The sequence below is a fragment of the Triturus cristatus genome, chromosome 7 (assembly GCF_964204655.1).
Source record: "Triturus cristatus chromosome 7, aTriCri1.1, whole genome shotgun sequence".
Lineage (NCBI taxonomy): Eukaryota > Metazoa > Chordata > Amphibia > Caudata > Salamandridae > Triturus > Triturus cristatus.
In genome coordinates, this window is record NC_140590.1 from 930,126,864 (window position 1) to 930,152,426 (window position 25,563).

Below are 25,563 nucleotides of genomic sequence, written 5' to 3' on the forward strand. Positions count from 1 at the left end.
TGTAGACCATGTTGCAGCTTTGCAGATGACATCTACGGGTATGTTGCTTCACAAGGCCATAGAAGCCCCTAGTTTAAGTGTAGAATGCACCCTAGGGGGAACTGTTAGTGTGCGTTGAGCTTTGAGGTAGCTTATCTGAATGCACTTAATTATCCACCTTGCAATGCCTGATTTTGAAATAGGATTGCATTTACGTGGTGGAGAAAAAGCCACAAAGTTGTTTAGTCTTTATAAAGGGCTTTGTTCTTTCTATGTAATAAAGCTGTGCTCTTTTGACATCTAATGTGAGAAGGGCAAGTTCTGCCACTAAATCTGGTTGAGGGAAAAAGACAGGCAACTCAACAGATTGGTTGATATGGAAGACAGAAATGACTTTAGGTAAGAACTTGGAGTTAGTCCTAAGGACCACTTTGCTTTGATGTATTTGCAAACATGGTTCCTCTATGGTTAATGCCTGAAGCTCACCCACTCTCCTTAGAGAAGTGATGGCTATAAGGAAGGCTACTTTCCAGGTAAGAAATTGTATTTCACACTTGTGCAACGGTTCTAATGGTGGGCCCATGAGCCTTGTAAGGAAAATGTTAAGGTTCCACACCGGAGAAGGTGGAAGTCTGGGAGGAATAAGTCTGTTGAGTCCTTCCATAAAAGCATGAATAGCTGGCACTCTAAAAAGAGAGAGGTGCTGTCTATTTTGCAGATATGCAGCTATTGCAGCGAGATGCAAGCGTATGGATGAGTACGATAAATTAGAATGTTGTAGGTGCAATAAATAAATTATGTTTTGTATTTAAGCATCTAGTGGATTAATGTGGTTGTTGTTACAATAAACCACAAATCTCTTCCACTTTGCTGCGTAGCATTGGCTTGTGGTAGGACGTCTAGCTTCTTTGATAACATTCATACAGTCTGGCTGAAGGTTGAGGTAGCCAAACTAACATTTAAGGTCCCAATCGCAAGATTGAGCCGATTGGGATCCGGATGTCTCATCTCTCTATGGTTCTAAGTTAGGAACTTGGGGGAGAGGTGTCGTTTTTGGTGAGGAACTACTGATAGTTCCAACAGGGTGGTGAACCAGTGTTGTCGGGCCCAGGTTGGAGTAACTAGGATATGTGTCAGGGAGTGTTTGAGTTTCCAAACCACTAACGGAATGAGTAGGAGAGGCGGAAAAGCGTAAGCAAATAGCCCTGACCAATTTATCCATTGTGCATTGCCTCTGGACAATGGGTGTGGAGGTCTGGATGCGAAGTTTGGGCATTTAGCGTTTTGGTGGGTGACGAACAGGTCTATGCCTGGGAAGCCCCACATTTGGAAGAATGGTAATAGAACTTGGGGGTGAAGTTCCCATTTGAGTATCTGCTGTCGTTGACGACTGAGCAGATCCGCAACTTGGTTGTGTATTCCTGAAAGATGTTCTACAAGGAGATATATGTTTTGAGGTATGGCCCATCTCCAGATGCTCTGTGCTAACTGACAGCTGTAGAGAGTGCAGCCCCCCTGTTTTTGTATGTAGTACATAGCTGTCATGTTGTCCGTGCAGACCAAGACAGCTTTGCCTAGTACATGAAATTGAAAGGCTTTCAATGCTAAAAATGTTGCTAGCAGTTCTAAGTGGTTTATGTGGAGTTGTTTTTGCTGCAGATTCCACATGCCCTAAATGATAGGTTTTCCCCATATGTGATCCCCAACCAGTAAGGGATGCGCCTGCAGTGATCACTATCTGTGGAATCGGCTCGAGAAATGGCTGTCCCTTCGAAAGGTTTTTTATGTTCTACCACTGCAGAGAGCATGGAGTACGGCCATCTATCAACACCAGATCTGATAACGGACCTTGAGCCTGGTTCCACTGAAGTGCTAAGCATTCCTGTAGAGGACACATTTGGAATCTTGCGTATGGAACGATTAAAATGCAAGAAGTCATCATTCCGATTAGTTGCATAAACACTCTGGCTGGTAGTGAGTGTTGAGGCTGAAATAGTAAAGCTATAGCTTGGATGTTGTGAATCCAGACTGGGTTGTTGTAAGCTAAGGCTTTGCAAGTGTTTATTGTGGCTCCCAGATACACTTGCGTGTTGGATGGTTGGAGGTGAGACTTGGCGAGGTTTATTGTGAAACCCAAGTCGTGAAGCAGTTGGACTGTCTTTAGAGTGTGATGTATGCAGCTTTGTTGGGATCTGGCCTTTATTACCCAGTCATCTAGGTAGGGGAACACATGAATGGGTTGTCTTTTTAGATGAGCTGCGACAACTGCGAGGCACTTGGTGAAAACTCTGGGTGCTGTAGTTACTCCGAATGGTAGGACCTTGAATTGATAATGTTGTCCGTCCACTATAAACCTGAGATATTTTCTGTGAGCAGGGTGAATGGGAATATGGAAATAGGCGTCCTTTAGATCTAGAGTGGATAGGAAGTCGCCTTACTGAAGTAGTGGGAGCACTTGCTGGGGTGTGACCATGTGGAAGTGGTCCGACTGTATTTAGAGGTTCAACTGTCTGAGGTCTGATATAGGTCTGAGAGAGCCGCCCTTTTTAGGGATTAAGAAATACAGGGAGTATACTCCCATCCCTTTATGTATTAGCGGAACAGGTTCTATAGCGTGCTTTTGTAACAGGGATAGAACCTCTTGCTTTAAGAGAGTGAGATGTTCTGGTGACATTGTATGTGCTCTAGGAGGAATGTTTGGTGGAGTGTTTGTAAACTCCAGGCAGTAACCATGTTGGATAATTTGTAGTACCTATTTGTCTGAGGTGATTGAGTTCCAGACAGGGAGGAATTGGGAGAGACATTCCCAGACAGGAGTGGGATGATCGGGGGGTAGTGGAGGGAAGTCATTGTTTGCGGGGCAAGAGCGTGTGGAATTACCTCTTCCTCGTCCTCTATTATTGTTCCCTTTATAATTTCCTATAGAATATCCTCTATGGGAGGGGGATTGGTTGTTGCCCTTGTAAGAGGAGTAGGCCTGGTCAGTGTAGACAGCTTTTGAGCCCCCCCTGTAAAAGGAGCGGCAAAAGGAACCTCTACTGGCCGAAAATTGTAAAGCCTCTATTGCCTATGCGACCTCGGTCTCTTTTTTCATCTATCCAGCATGGCGTCAACAGTTGGGCCAATAAGATGCTCTTTATCAAATGGCTGCTTAAGGATAGAGGTTTGTACCTCTGGCTTAAAACCAGAGATGCTGAGCCAAGCGTGTCTGCGCAGCAACGCATTGTGTTAATAGCACAAGATGCCGTGTCTGCTGCATCCAGTGCACATTTTATGGAGGTGTTCGTAATGAGCTTACCCTCTTGTATAAGGTCATCAGCTTTAGATTTGTATTGGTCAGGCAGGTGTTGGATTAGTTTATCCAGCTCATCATAGTGAGCTCTGTCTTCTAACAGTGCTTGGGCGTTAGCAATGCGCCAGTTATGTGCGGCCTGTGAAGCTATCCTTTTGCCCAAGGCGTCGACTAGCTTAGATTCTTTGTCAGAAGGAGGGGGTGTCTCCTGTAGCTTGTGAGTTAGCTCGATTGCGTGCATTAGATACTACAAGAGAGTCTAAAGGTAGTTGTCCTTTAATATAAATAGGATCTATAGGAGCGGACTTGTATTTTTTATCTATCCTAGGAGTGATAATTCTAGCCATCACGAGATCCTTAAAGACCTCGCCCGTATGTTAGAGCATATCCTTTAACATTGGCAAGGTACGAGTTGTTCTTTGGGAGGAGGAAAGTGTTTCAAAAAGAAAATCTTCTTAGGGTTCTTTGTGAAGTTCTACCCCATGGTAATTAGCGGCCCTGTTAAGGAGTTCCAGGTAACCGATGTTGTCATCAGGTGGGGAAGACCTAGAGGGGTACAAATCAGGGTCACTGTCTGTATTTGGGTCTGTGTGGTATTCATTCCAAGCATCAGCGTCCTCTTCCTCGTCCCATTCATCCTGTGGATCAGGTGTAATGGGCCTAGTAGGTGAATGTATAGGTGTAATGAGCAGTTTAGGATTAGGAGGAGGAGAAGGAGTGGTATTTAAGGAGGAGAGGGGTTAATGCCCACATTCTTCTTTTTAGGCGGGCATGGTGGTCTTCTGGCAAGTCAGCTTTCCGATTTTTTGGAATAGTTGCTTGAACATGTCCAGTCTTAGGATTTATGACCAATTTCTTCTGTTTTGGGTTGAAAACGGTGTCATTAGATGGAAGTTCCTTGGGGGAAGTGTATCTTTCTTTGGAGACTTTGGCATCAAAGATTTTGGTTCTGAGCTCTTGGGTGCTAGTGTTTTCGGCTCTGTGTGTTTGGGTTTATCAGAGTCTTTGGTTTTGTACGATTTCGGTTCAGAGTCTTCGGTTTTGGAAGTTTTCGGTTCCAAATCTTTGGTTTTTAAGGAGTTAGGTGCAGAGTCCTTGTTTTTGGATGGTTTTGGCTCAGAGTCTTTGGACTTGGAATGTCTTGGCTCCAAGTCTTTAGGATTGGAGGGTTTCGGCTCCGAGCCTTTCAGCGTAGCAGGTAAAACCTTTGGTCCCGCAGGTAGGTTGCTTTTATGTTTCAAAGCTGTGTCAGTTCGATGTCGGAGAGGGGCTGGCTCGAGCCCAAGACCGAAGGCTTTTCTTTTTGCTTCGGCGCTGGGCCGGAAGGCGGGGCATCAAACATGTTATCGTGCCGACAAGAACCCGAAGGTGGAGGGACCGGAGCCCTGGTCTTTTATGGATTGGGTACAAGGGGATTTGTACTCACGGTACGCTGTCCCACAGTGATGTCCTCTTCCTCCATTTTTAAGTCGGCTTCGGAGACGGAGACATTCTCTTCTTCCTCTGGCTCCGAAGTTACAGGTTGGATGCCGGAATCTTTTCCACAGAGGTCTGGAATGGAGTAGCTGTGGTGCTGCATTTTGTGGCGCCGAGCCCGACGATCTCGAAGGGTCTTTTTTGATCGGAAGGATAGACGCGTGTCGCAGCTACTTTCATTATGTTCCGGGGATAAGCAGCGTTTGCAAACTTTATGCAAGTGGGTGCGTGGAAATTTAGCACGACATCCGGGACATAGTTTAAATGGAGTCTGTTCCATCGACAGCTAACGTGGACGGCACGGGCATGCCCAACGCTGTAGGATTCCAATGGAAAGTTTTCCGAATTCAGACGATGCGCGTCATATGAGGGATCGCGATCGATAACAATACCGTTGAGGGTAGTGGATTGCACAACAAAGTGTGATGTGGGAACATTGTATGTGATTATGGGTATTCTAGGGAGCAAGGTTACTGTGTTGAGGGAACAATGCAAGAAGTGTTTGTTGGAGTAGTAAATGGAATCCTGGGTGTACAGATGTGTGTGATGTGGCGATTCTCTGTCTAATGGTTCAACTCCTTTATGTGTAATGTAGAAGGATGATTGAGGTTAGTTATGCTGAGCTGTGTGGTTACTGTAGCAGGTATTTAATGTTTTGGTGTAAAAGTTCTCAATGTAATACAAGGATGAAGATCTAAATGCAGTAAGTAGGCCTGAAGTGGTGTTTCATCAGGTTAAAAGGAGTTAGGATAAACAAGTTGTAAAGCAGCTCTGTATGGTGACAGAATTCTTACCTTATCATTTCAAAGGGTGATATATGTGTGGGGACACAAACTGCATTGTGAGTGAGGTACGTTCAAGTTATAATTTTGAAAGGTTGATATGCAAGTCAGTGGGAGTAGAGTTTGTATATTGCTGAGGTGGGTATGTTTAGACCGATTATATTAGATGTGGGGCAAATTGTGTCCGTCAAATAGCCAGGTTCTGTTTGAATAGTGTTGGTGCGGGGGGAGGAGCCTAGCGCGCAACCAAGATGGCCGCGTAGGTGCGAGGCTCCCGAGGACCTCCGCGACCTCCTGAATTAATCCTGGCGATATCCTGTCCTTGTTGAGGGGACTGTCGGTGAACCCGAGCTGAGGCGCCGCCCGTTTTTTGGGCTCAAATCGGACCCCGAACACCGGTGGGAGCATCGATTGAAGGTTGCGGCCTTCTCCTCGCCGGCCCCCCGGATTGGAGTAGTGGGGCGATCCGGGGACGAAGTGAATAACAGCGGCGAGCGGGGCTGGGCGACTCGCGTACCCCGCACTTTCACTTTCGCTTTTGCGCCCTCCTTGCCTCAGGCGGGGTCGGGCTGCGGAGCGGGGTGCGGTGGTGTTGCCTTGTCCAGGTGCCCGGCTGACCCGCCGGCGGTGGGTTGACCCGCGGCCCGGTGGTCGCCCCCGTCCCCCCCCCCTGACACCCGTGATTTGGTGTGGCGGCCCGTTTGGAGATCTTGGCACGACGGTGTAAGGGCCAGCATGTCCACCAAACAAGATGGCGACCGGGCGAAGATGAAGACAACCCGCCGTGGCACGGCGCACCAGGCCAATAGTATGGATCGCTATACGCTCCAGAAGGGTTCTCCGGAGACATCGCGGTCATCCCTGGTGGGCCCGACGGAGGCGCCTGCCCAACCGGTGGATCTGACCCTCCGGGACGTCATGGGCGCCATCGCAGAGATGAAGGCCTCGGTGGACCAGCGCTTCGATACCTTGGCGCAAAAAATTGACTCGGTCCTGGTGGATGTGGGCCTTGTGAGGGCAGACTTGTCAAAAACGAACGACCGAGTTGACTCCCTGGCCCACACCACAACGAGCCTCACGACGGACGTGGTGGCCCTCCAGAGGGAGGTGCGCCGGCTTGGCCAGGCGAGCGCCCTGATGGACCGGCGACTGGAGGATTCCGAGGGTCGGGCCCGGAGGAACAATGTTCGCATTATTGGTGTGCCGGAGGGCCGAGAGGCGGAGGCGGCAGATCTCTTCGTGGAAGAATTGATCCTGACCCATCTCCAGCCCCGGGGGCTGAGTAAGCTTTTTGCGGTGGAGCGTGCCCACCGGGTCCCTGGGGGCCGCCCTAAGACCGGTGCCCCGCCGCGGCCTATTATTGCCCGGATTTTTAATTTCCGGGACAGAGACGCCATCCTCCAGACCTCCAGGCAACAGGGACCGGTCAGGCTGGACAACATGGATGTACACTTCTACCCAGACTTTACTCCGGCGGTCCAGAAGCAGCGACAGAGCTTTCTTGGTATTAAACGTCGCCTAAGGGACCTAAACCTCAAGTACTCAATGCTCTTTCCGGCTAAGCTGAGGGTGGAGGTGGATGGCCGTACGCACTTCTTCGACCGGCCCGAGGCGGCTGGGGACTGGTTAGATACTTTGCCTGGAGATCGGGGTGGGGGGGGCACGGCTGGCGGGGAGGGCCCGCCGGATCAGAATTGAGGGGTGACTGTATAGGCCTTGCTCTGGATATTATTCCTTTACCATATATTGCTTTCGTATGTTCCCCTCCCATGGAGGTCGGGTGGGGTCTGCTGGGGGCTTCCCTCCTCCTCTGGGGGACTAGTTAGTACTTAGCTATGGGGCGACAGGCACACTGCACTTTGGGGGGGCTGTCTGGGCTCATGCAGGGGTGCAGGGAGGGGGGAGTTCTGTTGGGACCGGGGGGTGGGGGGGGTGTGTTGTTTGTTAACACCGCAAGGCAAGCCCGCAACTGTTTTGTTGTTTTTAAGATGCTCGGTGGGGGGCGACCGATTGTTTTGACGTATGATGGGGGGTAGGGATTTGATGGTGTTGTCATGGAATGTTAACGGCCTGGGGGATAGGATTAAGCGTGGTGTGGTCCTGCAGTATTTAAAACGTATTTCACCAGATGTTGTCTTCCTGCAGGAGACACACCTTATAGGTAACACCTTTCATGCAATGAATCGGCGGGGATATCGTTTGGCGGCCCACTCCGGCTTCACTTCGGGCTCGCGGGGGGTGGGTATTATGGTCAAGAACTCGCTCCCGTTGGAGATTGACGAGGTGCGCCATGATGCGAGGGGACGTTACACTGTTCTGGTGGGACGAATGGAGGGTAGAGTGTTTATCTTTATATCAGTGTACGTCCCGCCTGGGTTACAAGCCACTACATTTGCGGACCTGGGGCGCCTCCTTCTGGACCTTCCGGGTGGCCTGTTGGTGGTTGGAGGGGACTTTAACGCGGTTGCCTCTGGGTCTATGGATCGCCATCCCCCTAGGGACCTCCCCCGGGCACAGGCGTGGCTGCCCGGCCTTTTAGACACGCTGGGCCTGGTGGATTGCTGGCGCTTAAAGCATCCCGTATTGCAACAGTACACCTTCCACTCGGGGGCCCATGGTAGCCTCTCGCGGCTTGATTACATCCTTGTCCCGGCGGCCCATGCAGGGAGGGTGGGGGAGGTGCGCCATTTGGCACGGGGTATCTCAGACCACTCCCCATTGTTGTTGCATTTCGATGTCTTCCCGAGGGGGGAGGGCAGAGTGGCCCCGATCAATGCATGGTATTTGCGCGACCCCACCATTCGTGCCGACTTGATCAAATCCTTACAGCGCTATTTCGATGAGAATGTGGGGTCGGTCCCGTCTGCCATCTCCCTGTGGGAGGCTTTCAAGGTGGTTCTTAGAGGGGAGGCCCTCTCCTTTATTTCCAATGCCCGGCGGCGCGAGCGGGAGGAGGTGACCCGGGTTGAGGCCGAGATTGCAGAACTGGAGGGTGACCTGGGGAGCGGGGTAACAGACGCCAAGTTGCATGTTTTGCACTTAAAGCAGGCGGCCTATCGGGCCCTCGTCACGGAGGCGGCCAGGGGCCTCAGTAGAGAGCAGCAGGGGCGATTGTATGATGTGGGTGACAAGGCGGGCAAATTGATTGCGTGGTTGGACAAGAGGGAAAGAGCGAGCCGCGTGGTGCCTTTGATTGAGAGCATGGATGGTGTGTGCGTCACTGAGCCGGAAGCCATTGTCTCCTGCTTCGCGGATTATTTCCGCGAAGTCTATTCCCCGGTTTCTCCCTGCTCGGAGGAAGATTCCCATGCCTTGCTTCGGGACATCGCACTGCCCTCCCTTACGGTGGAGGACAGGGATTCGCTGGATGCCCCGCCCACCTCGGACGAAATTGCCTCGGCTATTCGCTCGGTTGCATCCGGCAAGGCCATGGGCCCCAATGGTATTCCCATTGAGCTATACAAGCTACGCCCGGATGTGTTGGCGCCCCACCTGCGTGCGATGTTCCTTGCGGCCCACTCGCAGGGCTCCCTCCCGCCGGACCAGCGTCTGGCTACCATTGTGGTGATCCATAAGGAGGGGAAGCCCCGTGAACGGGTCACATCCTATAGGCCGATTTCGCTTTTGAACGCGGAGCCCAAAATCCTTGCCAAGGTGTTGGCCAACCGGTTGGTCGGCGTGGTGGGCGATTTGGTCCACCAAGACCAATCGGGCTTTATACCACACCGCAACACGGCGCTTAATCTGCGGCGCTTACACGGGGTGCTCGCGCGCGTCCCATTTGTGCGGGAGCCAGCCATCTTGGCGTCCTTGGACGCCACCATGGCGTTTGATACGCTCGAATGGCCATATATCTGGGCGATGCTGGCGAAGTTTGGGTTCGGCCCGGGTTTCGTCAGCTGGGTCAAATTGCTATATTCGGGCCCGTTGGCGCAGGTGGTGGTGAATGGGCGAGTATCGGCCCCGTTCGCGCTGGGGCGGGGCACGCGACAGGGTTGTCCCCTGTCACCTCTCCTGTTCGCCCTGGCCATGGAGCCCCTGGCGGAGTGGCTGCGGTGGCACCCTTCTATCCGTGGTCTCCGCTGGACCCCCGAGCATGAGGACCGTGTGTCCCTCTACGCTGACGATATCCTTTTGTATCTCGCCTCCCCGCGCAAGTCACTGATCGTCCTGGTTGATGTTTTGCGCTCCTTCGGTCGCAACTCAGGCCTGGTCATCAACTGGGCGAAATCCTGTGTCTATGTGCTCTCCGGGGAGGCCCCGGTCCTGCCACGGGACTGTCCGATCCAGATTGCCTCCCAGGGTTTCCGGTACCTGGGTATATATATCACTCTTGACCCGGAGGCCCGCTATGAGCGGAACTTGCTGCCCCCCCCTCCAGCGTCTGAGGGAGGACGTGGTGCGCTGGCGGCGTCTGCCGCTCTCGCCGCTCGGCCGAGCGGCCTTATTTAAAATGACGTCCCTGCCGCGCTTCCTCTACGCCCTCCAGAATACCATGGACTTGGTCCCGGCACGCTACTTTCGCGAGGTGGAGGGCCTCCAGCGGCGCCTGTTCTGGGACGGGAGGCCGCGTATTGCTCTGGCTAAATTGACGCTCCCGTGGTACGATGGAGGGGTCGCCCTCCCGGACATCAAACGGTATTACTGGGCCTCCCAACTAGCTGCAATTAATCATGGCCTTTACGGGCCCGCCTTAAACCCGGCATTTGAGATGGACAGGACGCTTCTGCCCGGTGGCGATTATAATCGAGCGCTCTACTCTGGCGCGCCCGACTCCCGTTTGACGGGACCGACGCGTGTCATGGTGCGTGTCTGGCACGCGGCTAATGCAGCTATGGGGTGGAAGGACCGTTTGACCCGAGCGTCTCCGCTGTATGCATCTGAGAGGTTGGGCTCCCTGTGGACGTCGAAGGGCTTCGAGAAGTGGGACACGATCGGAATCAGCACGGTGGGAGATCTCTGGACGAGGGGGGGGATTCAAAACTTTTGAGACGCTGCAGGCGGAGTTTCAGCTGCAGGGCAGTGAGTACTTTCGGTACCTACAGGTCCGCCATGCGCTGGGCTCCGTCTTCCCGGATGTTGCATCCATTCCGGAGTCTTCCCCCCTGGAGGACAGAGTGCTAGATGGCCATGTCCCGGACAGCACGATCTCCCTCATATACAAAAAATTGATTAACGATGGATCGTGTCTGCTGACTAGTCTCCGCGAGGCCTGGGTTGCCGACGGGCTGGAGCTGGACGACGAGGATTGGATTTCCGCGGTGGCCTCTCCGAAAGAGGTGGCCATCCCGGCTCGCCTTCGTTTCGTCCAGCTCAAGATCCTTCACCGGGTCTACGTGACGGGGCCAAGGCTTTTACGTATGGGTTTTGCCGGTGATGGAATGTGTAAGCGTGGCTGTGGTGCGTTGGCGACTTTCATGCATATACTGTGGGAGTGCCCGAGGGTGGAGCGATTCTGGCGTGGTGTGCATGAGGTTCTACGAATGGTTACGCGTGTCGCGCTGCTGCCTGAAGCGAGGAGATGCTTGCTGAATGTCTGGGAACCAAATGACTACTCGGTCCCGCAGGCGCGGTGGGTGACTCTGGGATACATGGTAGCCAAGCGTGATATTGCCCAATTGTGGGGATCCCAGAGGCCCCCTGCGGTGTCGGCCTGGAAAGAGCATATGGATTGGTGTATGTTTCGTGAAAAGGTGGTGTATGTGGCGAGGGGTAAGCCTGGGGCGTGGATGAAACTCTGGGGCCCCTGGAACGCCTACCGCGGGGGTATTTGTGAGCCGCCGCTACTACCGGCGGCCTCGCCGGCTCCGTCTCCCTAGATGGCGCCCCTCCCTTGGCTGCGGGCGCGCGGTCCCCCAGTCCCTGATCTACTCCCGTCCCCCTCTTCAGAATTTTGCTGCTGGTTCGGATCCCCCACTTACGGAGCACGTGTTGTCACTGTGGATCGAGGGTTGCCTTGCGGTTGTGGTTTGTTTACGTTGTTTTGCATTAAGAAAATGGAACCGTACTGTGGGCATGGAGCTTTGAGGCCTGCACCATTGGTCACTCCTGTTTTCCTATTGTGCACCGCTGAGAAAAATTTTTGCTGTATGTATGTAATATGCTTTTGATGCTCTAGCGGCCGGCCGTGTGGTTGTAGGCCCATACCTGTAACTTCTATAAACTGCAATAAACGGTTTCAAAAAAAAAAAAAAAAAAAAAAAAAGAATAGTGTTGGTGCAGCAGGGCGAACAATAACCAACCTCTGAACCCCAACGGCCCCTGCCCACCCTCCGGACGCAACTGCACCCGAACCCCTGAGGTGCATCCTCCTCTATGTACGCTCCCTGCACAGACACCCAGTAGAGATCTGGGACCTCCGACACCCTTTCGCCAGACAGCGCCTTCCTCATGGCAACCTGTACAAACTCAACCTCTGCCGCCAACATCGCTACCGCCATCCCTGACTGATACAAGATCCAGAGGAAGGACCACCCCAACCGCCCAGGTGAACTCGCCATTGTGCACAAGAACTCCCTTCCTATTCACTACTTCCAGCACGAACTACTCCTCGTCCCCCATGGAACACCTCCATTTCCAGATCCAGACAAGCCCCAGAACGACCCTACGTGGCACCCTCGCCTATAGACCTCATGGACCACGAACAACGCTCTCCACAACCATCACAGACCTCATTGCGCCCCACGCCATCGACTCCATACTGCTCAGAGACCTGAACTTCCCCCTAGACAACCTCAGCAACCCCAACTCCACAGCCCTCCTGAGCAACCTTGCCAACATCGGACTGAAACAGCTAGTCACCACCCCTACCCACAAGGCAGGACACACCCTCGACCCCATCTTCGCAGGAGGAAACAACATCCACTTCAGTCACACCACGCAACCCCCTGGACAGACCACCACTGCGTACATTTCTCCTTAAAAATAAAAAAAAACAATGCTCACTAACATACACCACGCCCTCCATGAAGGAATTGGCACAAGGTCATCGAGGAACACCTCAACTACGATCCCCGTCCCCCCACAACCAACGTCCACTCTGTAGCCAATAAAGTACACAGATAGATCACAACTGCACAGAAAAGCTTGCGCCCCCTCGTAACTCCGACAGACAACGCCCCATGAAAGCCACCTGGTTCACCAGTGACCTCTGAGAATCCAGACGCACCTGTAAACATCGATAAAGTATGGCGAAACACCAAAACCCCAGAATCTCGACCACCTACAAGAACGCCATGACAGAATACCACCAACGCATCAGATCCACCAAAAGGATTTTCATCCTGAACAAAATCCTCGCCAACTCCAGCAAATCAAAGGAACTCTTCAGCGTCATTCAGGAATTCACCAAAACTCCCAGCAAAGCCTCAGACGTCATTCCTTCCCAGGACCTCTGCAAAAACTAGGCTTGTACTTCCCTCTCAAGACCAAGTCCCTTTACAACAACTTCAACGAAAGGACACCAGACACCGAAACCACACCTACCACCAGTAATGCCAGCCACCCTACCATCTCTGACTGGATCCCAGTAACCACTGAAGACACTGCCACGACCATGAAGAGCATTCACTCAGGAGCCCCCATGGACCCATGCCCGCCGCACATCTTCCAGAGCCACTGACGCCATAGCACCTGAGCTACATTGCACCATCAACACCACCTTCGATTCCGGCACTTTGCCAGGCGACTGGAAAGAAGTCCTCCTCATGAAGGCCTCTGCAGATCATACGAACCTCAAAAACTACAGACTCCTCTCTCTCCTCCCCTTCACGGGCAAATTCACCAAGAAGATCGTCAACATTCAGCTCTCAAACTTTATCAAAGCCAACTCCATCCTCGACTCTTCCCAATCCGGATTCCACAGCAACCACAGCACTGAGACGGCTCTCCTCGCCGCCACAGAAGACATCTGCACCCTCCTCGACCAGGACTTCGCGGCGGCCCTCATCCTTCTAGACCTCTCTGCAGCCTTCAACACCGATTCTCACCGCATCTTCACCACCAGACTCCAAGACGCCGGCATAAAGGGAACTGCCCTCAACTCGATCCGCTCTTTCCTCACCGACCGAACCCAAAGAATCAGACTCCCACCTCTCCTCTCCGAACCCAGAGATCAACTGCGGAGTACCCCACGGCCCTCCTCACCACCATCGTCAGACAGCATATACTCAGCATAGTATCCTACGTCGACACCCAGTTCATCCTTTCCTTCACAAAACAACCAGACAACAGAAAAATTAAAGTGGTGTGTCCAGTGAAGGAAAGAAGTGAAAAAGAAAGGATCAAGACCCCGTGAAAACAACGAGACTCAAGAAGTCTGTTTAAAATTGAACTAGACTCACACAAACTTGTCACTTTTATTCCGAACTGCGAGTCTGCACCAGATTAAAAACACAGCATGTTGCAAACCACTTCAAGGACGGGGTCTTGATCCTATCTTTTTCACTTCTTTCCATCACTGGACACACCACTTTAATTTTTCTTTGAGAAAGTTATCGATGATGATACACACGTGGGCAAGCTGGTAAGAACCTACCAGTAGCTCCTTTGGTGGTGCGCACGTGAGATACTTTCTCTTTTCTCTACACATTTTTCAGCACATATGCAATTAAAATAGAGGGGTTATGTGATGATATGAGTGTACTGACTGTCCAATTTCCTGTCTTTTCTGTTTCTATAGCTGTTTTAAAACCAGTGGGCACGGAGGATTTGGCCATACTGTGCTATAGCATAGCTGGCTGGGGGTATAGATAAGAATATCTTTCCTCACTTTAATCCTATAAAATATATAAAAAAATTGAGAAAGTGCTTGCGAATGCCAGATCTTTGTTGTATGGAGGGTGATCTGGCACATTATTGCCCTCAACAGCTCCTTATTGAAAACAATTGTAGTTTGTCCAGGGGGTGAACAGACATTGGAGAGAATCACAGTTTTTGAACCAAGGTGGGAGCTATGAGAATTAGTTTCATTGATGTATGTTACATTTTCCCATTATGAGTGTGGGTAGGAGTGGCTGTTTCCACATCTGGGCTATGAACAAACGTGCAGCTGAGTACAAGTGGGAGAACAGTTTCCCCTTCGGTGTAGATGTGGGGTATATTCTCTCGTCCCCAGGGCTTCCCAGAAAGCTAAGTAGTGGGTCATGGGGCAGCATAATGCCTGTAATGGTCCATATAGTGAGAAGGACAAAATCCCAAAAAGTCTAAATGACGCCACAGGTGCAAAAATGTACCTCTGTTGTCCCATCCTTTCCAGTATAAGTCAGGGCTGCCAAACATCTTGTGCACTTAGACGGGGTGTGAGGTACCATTGTGTCAATAGTTTATAGGCGTTCGCTTTACAGCGTAGGCAGATGGAAAATTGGGAAGTCTTCAGCCATATAGCTTTTCCAGGTCTCTTCCGAGAGCTCTACCCCCAGCTCTCTTTCCCACTGCCACATAGGCATATAGCGGTAAAGCCAGGAGATGCCTCTGTGTCTATTATTAGTGTACAGAGGTTAGATTTTTGCTTCTGCCCTCTGAAACACTGAGCAAGGTGTCTCCCAGTCCAATGTAGGGCTTGTGTCACACCCAGTCAGAGAAAAGTTCTCGACCAGCTCCTCCCTCGGTTGCAGTTCCTCACCACTGTAAAAGTCTTTCAAGCAAGGTGGTCGGCCTTGGTTAAACCTGAGGAAGTCTGAATCCAACCTCCCAGGTGAGAAATAGAGATTATTAGTTAAAGGGGTGAAGAGGAATGGGTAGGGTGGGAACACCTGCCTACTACATATCATGGCAATAGGACAATAGCTTTGACATTATTAATAGGAGAGGAGGGGAGCAAGACCTGGCCCTCGCTGGCACCCATAGCAGATCCTTGAGTGGTGTGGGCGAGAATGTTTATTCTACCTGTGCCCATGGCTTGCAATCGGGATCATGATACCAATTGAGGGAGGGGCGTAGCTGGGCCACTAACAGGTAAGCAGATATAGTGGAAAAACCTAAACCTCCCTCATGTGTGGGTCTTAGTAGAGATGCCCATGCTACCCGTGGATGCTTCCTCTCCCATACAAAGTTGAGCATTTTTTTTTTTTTACATATCAATAGCTGTGTTGCCTTTGTAATGGTAAGGAGTAGAGTGAGGAATAAATACAAGATTTGAGGAGTAAGGAATATGCTACTTACCAGTATGCATCTGTTCTTGGCATGTAGAGCTGCAGAGCCACACACTTAGGATAGTAGATCGCCATCTGGTGTTGGCTCGGATGCTTGCAGGTTGTTGTTGTCTTCGGAAGAAGTCTTTGGTCACGAGATAGGTGACTCCTCCCTTGGACTACAGTGCGCATGGGCATCCACTCCATCCTCAGATTGGTTTTTCGCCATGTTGGGAAATGATGGAGTTTGTAAAAAGAGAGAGATGTCCATGAGTAATGTCTAATTAAGACTATGCTGGAACAGATACAGGTCCCGGGGAGGTGAGTGGGCTTGTGTGGCTCTGCAGCTCTACATGCCAAGGACAGATGCATACTGGTAAGTAGCATATTCCGTTCGAGGCATATGAGCTGCAGATCACACACTTAGGATAGACTATATAGCAGTGTCTCCCCTAGCGGTGGTCACCTGAATCGGTTGCAGCAGTTTGGAATAAGGTTTTAAGGACAGCCTGACCTACAGAAGCTTGTTGTTTTGCTTGCACGTCAACACAGTAGTGTTTAGTGAAGGTGTGTGTTGTAGACCATGTGGCTGCCTTACAAATATCTTCTAAGGGAATGTTTCCTAAGAATGCCATGGAAACCCTATTTTGCGTGTGGAATGCGCTCTAGAGGGAACTGATAGTGTGCATTTAGCCTTGTGGTAGCATATTTGGATACATTTAACTATCCACATGGCTATCCAGGATTTGGAAATGGCGTTGCCTTTATGTGGTGGAGAGAAAGCAACAAACAATTGTTTGGTTTTGCGGAATGATTTGGTTCTGTCAATGTAGTAAAGCAGGGCTCTTTTAACGTCTAATTTATGAAGAGCTCTTTCAGCTACCGAGTCCGGATTTGGGAAGAACACTGGTAGCTCAACATTGGTTAAGATGGAACGGAGATATGACTTTTGGCAGGAATTTCGGATTTGTTCTAAGAACCACTTTGTTGCGGTGTAATTGTAGGAATGGTTCTTGTATGGTTAAAGCCTGGATTTCACTTACCCTTCTAAGGGATGTGATAGCAATAAGGAAAGCCACTTTCCATGTGAGGAACTGCAGTTCGCATTTATGCATAGGTTCAAATGGGGGTCCCATGAGCCTTGTAAGAACAATGTTTAGATTCCACACTGGAGAGGGTGGTAATCTGGGCGGAATAATTCTCTTAAGGCCTTCCATGAAGGCTTTAATCGCAGGTACTCTAAATAGTGACAAGTGTTCTCGATTTTGTAAGTAGGCTGCTAATGCTGCTAGGTGGAGACGTATGGATGAGTACGCTAAATTACATCTTTGCAAGTGTAGTAAGTAGCAGATGATGTTCTGGATGGATGCATCCAGTGGGCGTATATCATAGATAGAGCAGTAAATAGCAAATCTTTTCTATTTTGCAGCGTAGCTGGCTCTAGTGGTAGGTCGTCTGGCCTCTTTTATAATATTCATGCAGTCTGGTGGTAGGTTGAGGTAACCGAACTCTAGGACTTCAGGCGCGAGATCGCTAGATTCAGTTGATCTGAGTGTCTGATTTCTCCATGGTTCTGGGTTAATAAGGACGGGGAGAGGCGCAGTTTTTGGTGTGGGACTAGAGAGAGTTCCAGCAGTGTTGTGAACCAGGGCTGGCATGCCCATGTGGGAGCCACTAGGATCAGTTTGAGAGACTGTTGCCGGAGCTTGCGTACCACGAATGGAATGAGTGGGAGAGGCGGAAAAGCGTACGCAAATCTGCCTGACCAATTCATCCATATCGCATTGCCCTTCGACTGTGGGTGGGGAAACCTGGCGGCGAAGGTTGGGCATTTTGCGTTTGTGTGTGGCGAACAGATCTATGTCTGGTTGGCCCCATTGTTGGAAAAAGGGGAGTAGGACATGTGGATGCAATTCCCATTCGTGGATCTGTTGAGTCTGACGACCTAACAGGTCGGCAATCTGATTGTGAACCTCTGGAAGGTGTTCTGCAAGTAGGTATATGTTCTGGGGAACTGCCCATCTCCAAATGTTCTGTGCGAGCTGGGACAGCTGGAGAGAATGTGTGCCTCCTTGTTTTTGTATACAATACATGGCTGTCATGTTGTCCGTACGGATGAGGACAGTTTTGTTCTGGAGATGTATTTGGAATGATTTTAGTGCTAGGAATATTGCCAGTAGTTCCAGGTAATTGATATGGAGCACTTTCTGTTGAGTGGTCCATTTGCCCCGAGTAGTGTGTCCTAGGAGATGGGCTCCCCATTCCGTGAGTGATGCGTCCGTTGTTAGCACTATTTGTGGAAGAGGCTCGAGGAACGGCCGCCCTTTGGAGAGGTTTATTGTGTTCCACCATTTTAGAGAGCGATGTGAGCAGCTGTCCACCAACACCAGATCTGCTAGTTGTCCGCCTGATTCCACTGACGTGCTAAACACTCTTGCAAGGGACGCATTTGTAGTCTTGCATAAGGCACAATGAAGATGCACAACGCCATCATGCCTATGAGTTGCAAGAACACTATTGCTGGAAGAGAGTGTTGGGTTTGAAATTTTGCGATCAGAGCTTGTATATTGGCTATCCTGGCTGAGCTGGGATATGCTAGGGCTTTGGAGGTATTTATGGTGGCTCCCAGATATTGATGTATGTGGGAGGGTTGGAGATGAGATTTGGGATAGTTTATTGTGAATCCCAAGCTGTGTAAGAGTTGAATAGTTTGGTGAGTGTGTAGAACGCATTTGTTGAATGAGTTGGCTTTTATTGGCCAGTCGTCTAGATACGGGAAGACAAGAATTTGTTGTCTTCTGAGATGCGCTGCTAGACACTTGGTGAATACTCTGGGCGCAGTTGTCACCCCGAATGGAAGGACTGTAAACTGATAGTGTTGTCCATCCACCACAAACCTTAGGTACTTCCTGTGAGCAGGATGTATGGGAATGTGAAAATAAGTGTCCTTGAGATCTAGTGTGGCAAGGAAATCGCCTTGTTGTAGTAGTGGGAGCACTTGTTGAAGAGTGATCATATGGAAATGATCTGAGTTTATATACAGATTTAGGGGTCTGAGGTCGAGTATTGGTCTTAGAGTCCTGTCCTTTTTGGGGATTAGGAAGTACAGTGAGTATACCCCTGTACCCTGATGTTGTAAGGGAACTGGTTCTATTGCGTGTTTTTAAATCAATGCGAGAACCTCTTGTTTGAGGAGCGTAAGATGGGCTGGTGACATGGAACGCTGCTTGGGTGGTATGTGTGGGGGGGTAGTGGTGAGTTCCAGACAGTAACCATACTGGATAATTTTTCTTACCCACTTGTCTGTTGTGATGGAGTTCCAGACAGGTAGGAACTGTTTGAGTCTTCCCCCGACTGGAGTGGAATGGTCTGGGGGGAGTGGAGGAAAGTCACTGTTTTGTGGCGGGGGAGGTACGAGTGATGGTATTGCCTCGACCTCGTCACTTGGTGTTGTTTCCTCTATATCCTCCTCTAAAATATCCTCTGCTGGGGGATGTTTGTGGAGAGGTTTTGAAGGTAGAGGAGGGGTCTGCTCCCATATTCTTGGAGGCTCCTCTGTAGAAGGAGCGCCGAAAGGAGCCGCGTGGTTGTGGAGACTGCAATGCTCCCATGGACTTAGTTTCGGTGTCTTTTTTAATTTTTTCGAGTGCAGTGTCTACTGCTGGCCCAAATAGCTGTTCTTGGTTAAATGGTTGGCTGAGTATGGTACTTAGTACTTCTGGCTTAAAGCCTGAAATGCGTAGCTAGGCATGGCGTCTGAGGAGTACACTTGTGTTTATTGCTCTAGAGGCGGTGTCTGCGGCATCAAGTGCGCATTTAATTGACGCATTTGAGATGAGTTTTCCCTCTTGTATAAGGTCATTTGCCTTGGTCTTGTATTGGTCTGGCAGGTGTTGTAGCAGGTTCTCCAACTGATCGTAGAGAGCCCTATCATAGCGTGCTAGTAGGGCTTGGGTGTTGGCAATAAGCCAATGATTAGCAGCTTGTGCTGCTACTCGTTTGCCCAAGGCTTCTAATAGTTTAGATTCTGTGTCAGGGGGTGGTGTATCTCCTGTGGTTTGGGAGTTGGCGCGTTTCCTTGCATTGGAAACGACCAAAGAATCTAGAGGGAGCTGTCTTTAGATGTAACAAGGATCTTCTGGGGCAGGTCTATATTTTTTCTCAATTCTTGGGTTAAGCACCCTGGCACGGACGGGGTCTTTAAATACTTATGTGGCGTGTTTTGTGACACCTTTAATCATAGGTAGAATTTGTACTGTTTTCTGATACTGTTCAAACGTGTCTAAGAGGAAATCTTCCTCGGGTGCATCGGAGTGCATGGTGACGCCATGGTAAAGTGCTGCCCTGTTTACTAGTTGTCCAAACCCCAGGTGGTCATCTGGAGGTGATGGTTTGGAGGGATATGGAGTAGGGTCAGGCATATCTGGTAGAGGGTATGCCCAATCATCCAATGGTGCAGTATCTGGATCTGTGAACGGATCATTAGGATCACCCCCTCCCCCTAGGTCATCATCATCCTGTGGAGGTGGTGTATGTGATGGAGATGGTAGAGGTAAGGGTGGTGTAGGCAGAGAGGGTGGGGTAGAAGGTTGTATGGGAGAGGAAGGAGGAATAGGTGATGTTGCAGAGTCCTTTTTATAGGAACTGGGGCAGGTGTTGTGTCCAGTTTCCGTTTCTCATATGGCACTGCAGTGACATGTCCAGTCTTTGGATTAATATAGATCCTTTTTTGTGTTGGATCTGGATGGAAAAGTTCTTGTTCTTCAGGAACAGATTTTGGCACCGATTTTTTCGGTTCTGATCGAGGTTTTGGTTGATCGGTGGAGTTTTTGGCTTTAGGAGGTGTATTATAGTCCTTAGCCGGTGGTTTCGGTGCCGATGAAGGTTTCGGTGCCGATGAAGGTTTCGCTGCCGATGAAGGTTTCGCTGCCGAAGTCAAGTCTTTCGGCTTGGAAAGTTTCAGTGCCGGTTTATCTATGGGCCTCGATGTTTTCGGTGCCGAGGGTGTCGGATCCGATTTCGGTGCAGAGGGGTCTTTTATCTTAGGTGCCGAAGGTGCCGGGGGTACCATTACATGCGGCTTGCTCGGGCCCGAGCCACCGGAAGGCTTATGTTTCTTCAGGGCCGAGCCCGGAGGCGGGGCTTCTGAAGGGTGTTTTTGGTCTCGACTGAGGCCAGCTGGCGAAGTCTTGACCAATGCCTTTGGTTTTGGAGGGGTTGGGGCAAGGGCAGTGGTACTCACGCGTTGCCCAGGAGTAATGGGGTCGTCTGAGTCGTCTGCTTCTGAGATGATTTGAAGTTCCTCGGAATCTTCTTCCGGGACATCGGGACTCTCAAAGATGTTTTCTGGTTCCGGGGCTGGTTTGTGTGCCATGATATGACGTCGCACGCTTCGATCCCGAATGGTCTTTTTGGATCGAAATGCTGCGCAGGCTGGACAGCTGGCTTCGTCGTGTTCCGGTGATAGGCACAGGTTGCAGACTTTGTGATGGTCACTGTGCGGAAATTCCGTCGACGTCCGGAATCGAGCCGATGAATTCGATGTCGAGTGAAGGTACTTCGATGTAGTTGTTAGAAGTTTTTTCGCTTCGAAAAGCTTGTATTTGAGATTTTCAACCGGAATGGAAAAGTTACATCCAAATCCAATGGCGGAAAAAAACAATCTGAGGATGGAGTGCATGCTCATGAGCACTGTAGTCCAAGGGAGGAGTCACCTATCTCGTGACCAAAGACTTCTTCCGAAGACAACAACCTGCAAGCATCCTAGCCCAACACCAGATGGCGATCTACTATCCTAAGTGTGTGATCTGCAGCTCATATGCCTCGAACAGCTCATTTTAAGGCTATTACACTGACCCAGCCAGGAGATTTCTAGTTTCCCCCGTCTATAGAGGTCCTTGAATAAGGCTATGATCACTGGTGAGATATTGAAATCAAAGTGCCCAGGAAGGACTAGGTGTTGACCCCTAAAAATATTAAAGTGGATTCTGCCCAGATGTATCCCCCACGTAGGATGGGACTTCCTAGTTGGTCTTGTGGATCCACTACTCCAATACCATGGGATTTGGAGTAATTGGTTTGGAAGCCCGATACTAATACAAAGTGGTCTAGTTCTACCTGGAGTGCTGGCATAGTGGTATCCGGGTCAGTAACAAAGCAGAGGATGTCATTCGTAAATAGGGCTAATGTGTGCTCCCTACCCCCGTATATATCGTGATTGTTCTGAATCCTGGAAATGAAGGGCTCAATGGCCAGGACGAAGATCAGTGGGGACAAGGGACATCCTTGCCGTGTTCCTCTCGACAGTGGTGTGTCTGAAGTGTATTTTCCGTTAATCTTGAGTTTGGATGTGGGTGTTTATAGTTTGCTGGGATGAACGTTTCATTTTGGGGCCTAGGTGAGTTTTATCAAGCACCTTTGACAGGTATGACCAGTAGACCCTGTTGAAGGCATTCTCTGCATCGAGGGAGAGAAGGGCCATTGGTTGTTTCCGATGCTCTGCCATTTCCATAAGCGCTACCGCCATCCTCGTGTTATCACTGTATTGCCTATTTCTACTAAAGCCTGATTGTTGGGTACTGATTAGACTAGGCCAAACATGGTGCAGCCTGCTACTAAAATCGAAATAAATATTTTGACATTACATTTTAAAAGAGCAATAGGTCTGTAAGAAGGGCAGAGCACTGGGCTTTTATTGTGGTTCAATAGGGGGAATCCCGCAAGGTGTGTCACCAACCAAGATTCTAGAAAATAGTTTAAGACCTTTATAAGGGGCTCCACAATTAAGGACGAGTCAGCCTTGTAAAAAGCGTCAGGGAAGCCATTGGGGCCTGGGGCGTTACTGGGTAGCAGGGCATTAATCACTAACCCAAAATCATCATGGGAGAAGTGCTAATCGAGAAGGTGCATTTCAGTTGCTAAATAAGGTGGTGTAAAGTCACTGAGATACTCATCTTGCAGACGCTCGTCCAGGGCCTGTGCCCAGAACAGGGCAGAGTAATATTGTTTAAATATAGAATGTCGCATCCTGGTGATAATGTCCCTTCCCGTCCTCCATCGGATGTGGTTTCACATTTCTACCTTCCTACGTTTATAGGTTAAGAGTGTCTGCCTGTTTGCCCTATTTGTAGTAGGTTTGGTTTACGTATAGCAATCTCTCAGGTATTTGGTTGTACCCCCACATTTGTGTCTGCCCTTGGCCAGCAATATTTGAACTTCGAGTTCTTGTTTACGCTGTTTAGCTATGTTTTTAAAACGTTGCTGTCTGGGATAGGAGTCCCCCGCGGAAGACCACCTTGGCTGCATCCCAGAGAGTGAAGGGAAAACCTCACCATTATCATTTTCCACAAAATAAGGTTCTATAATTTTTCTTATGAGGACCCTCAAGGCTGGGTCCCTCAGCGTGAACTTGTTCACTATCCATGGTTTTGGAAATGGTTTTGGAGGTGCCTCCGAGCTCCGTCAACCAAGTGTAGTGTGAAGGACTTAATATCTATGATGTTATCCATCAACCTGGGCAGGAGAGCATTGAAATAAAATATATAATCCTATTCATCTATGCGGTGGTGGCGCCAGGCATACACTAGTGCCAAACTGGATATCCTTTGTGTGAGGGAGGCAGTGGTCGTGGTTCACCATGCCAGGGATGGGAGCGGTCCAGCCACGGCTTCAGGGGGAAATTCAGGTTACCCCATCACTATATCGGCCACTGAGAAGTGGGAGATCCTGGGGAAGAAGCCCATGAAGTAGGCTTCCTTGCCTTCACTGGGGTCATAAATAGATATTACGGTTACAGGAGTACCACTAAGGGACCCCTGTATGCCCACCTGTCAACCCACGCTACCAGTGTAGGCAGTACCAATCCAGAAGGTAGGTCTCTTCAGAGGAGGATCTATATACCCCTAGATTTGTGTGTGCAGGAGAAGTGGAATTGAACTGGGTACCAGTAGGAGTGAAGACGCTTGGTGTCAGATCAGAGTAGGTGGGTTTCTTGTAGCAACACCACATCCACCTCTTTCCTCCGGAGCCATTGTAATAGGGCCCGCCGCTTAATCAGGAAGGGCAAACTGGACTTCTATTAAACTGGTAATGTTTAAATACGTCTAGACTTATTTAAACATTACAGTTAAGTTCTGTTTCCGTTTTAAAAATGCAATCTGATACATGATTGTCAAACATACTATTCTGGTCAGGCAGGCCTAGTAACGTGTAAAAAGTATCCCCAGTGTGTTTATTAGTAATGGGGAAGGGGGGTTAAAAGAATATTTGGAGTCACTTCCCTTTGAACTTTTGACACCTTCTCCCAGACAGGATATAAATGCCCAAAAAGTTTAGTGATGGCCCTTTACAGAGTGCCTTACTGCCACTCAATTTAACCACTGAAAGCACTGTTATCCGCACATTGCTGCTTTTGGCCAGAGCCTGGCGCGGCTCCTGGAATCACCTGAAGGGCCCCCCCTGTGGGGTTGGGTCTGTTTGAAGGCCCCTGCCTTAGTGCGATTTGCAGTCGCTAAGAGGGCACCCGGCGAGATTCCTCCAACACAAGCAGTTGCTGCTCAAGTAGAAAATCTACCTACCCTCTGGCGTACTGCATGGTGCTGTTCGCGCTGATTATTCAGCACGGAACAAGTTCCAGGCGCTAAATCACACAACGTGCCTATTTCAGCCTGTTCGCGCAATCTTCTGGAGTTTTTTTTGGAACTCCGAGTTAAAATAAAATGTGCTGTCCGGAGCCTGCAAAATGATAGTTCTGAAAAAGGGTAAGGACAGTAAATGTCAAATTAAAAGTAACTACTAGGGCCCGCTAAGTCACGGAATCACTATTGGTACACAAAGCTATAGACTGGAGTTTATGGTTAATGAACCTTTTAACCCCTTCGATGCTCATGACGGAACGGTTCCGTCATGAGCATCGGTTGAGCTGTGCTCATGACGGAACCGTTCCGTCATGACCACGCCCGCGCTAGAACCCTTCAGCACCGCGGGGGAATCCGCGCAGCGCTGAAGGGGTTAACCTTAATACACTTTTTAGATTGTTTAAATGCAAACTAAATAAAACATAAAAAAATTCTCTAAATATCTATTAACACAGCTTTTCATGGATTTTATTTCCACACTTACAAAATAAGTTCATATTCATACATAAATGAGTGAAATTAAACACTTTAAGATCCAATAAGGCAACAATAGCCTAGAATGCATTATTTGTAAATTAACTGAACGGTCATTTAACATTCTTAAATGACTTCATTTTTTTTCTACAACTACTTCCACTAGAAAATCAGTTTGAATAACACGCCAATTTAAACCAATCAACATCCGCATTACTTGAGTCATTTAAAGTTTCTTAAAAAAATTGAATTCAACATACCACTAATGTACGCAAACACAGTGTGCTTGCTGGGGCCCGTGGATCCAGAGCTGCCTGCAAATCCCATACTTTGATTTTTCTGTAAAAAGTAAAAACAATGGTTTAATTTCTTTTCATTTATTAATCGAGCAGTTGTAAGTACTTTTTACACTCCAAAGCACGGGTTCAGAACCAATAACTACTTTCTATGTTTACATTAGCAACCTATAAAGCTTATGTTGTCCCCTCATGAATACGCATGGCTATAAATTTACATAGGAAACCATCCATTCATAGCGTGTAGTGCTGTAGATACACCTTCTCGGAATACTTCTACATCTAATGTTCAGCCTGGATGTTTGAAACAAAATTATTTCTTATCAGTAGAAGTAGTTTTGCAGCTTGAAGAGATTCCTGGATTCACAATTCTGTGCATCTATTCCAACATGTAGTGGTTGGGTCCAGAATAGTGTCTGATCTTACTTAGTTTTATTTCTGGGATATAGGCTACGATAGGGGGGTAAGTCAATTCCCTCTGACATAAGCTACGAGCAC

The 25,563-nt window shown here is 49.4% G+C and overlaps 1 protein-coding gene across 2 annotated transcripts in view; it reads right to left on the bottom strand.

Moving 5' to 3' along the window:
* FBXW11 (F-box and WD repeat domain containing 11) overlaps nucleotides 1–25,563 on the bottom strand; it is a 540,498-nt gene that overhangs the window by 13,243 nt on the left and 501,692 nt on the right. For both annotated transcript variants that reach the window (XM_085617878.1, XM_085617877.1), the window contains exon 11: nucleotides 25,030–25,108. In XM_085617878.1, the coding sequence (XP_085474004.1) occupies nucleotides 25,030–25,108 (79 nt within the window). The remainder of the gene's footprint in view (nucleotides 1–25,029; nucleotides 25,109–25,563) is intronic.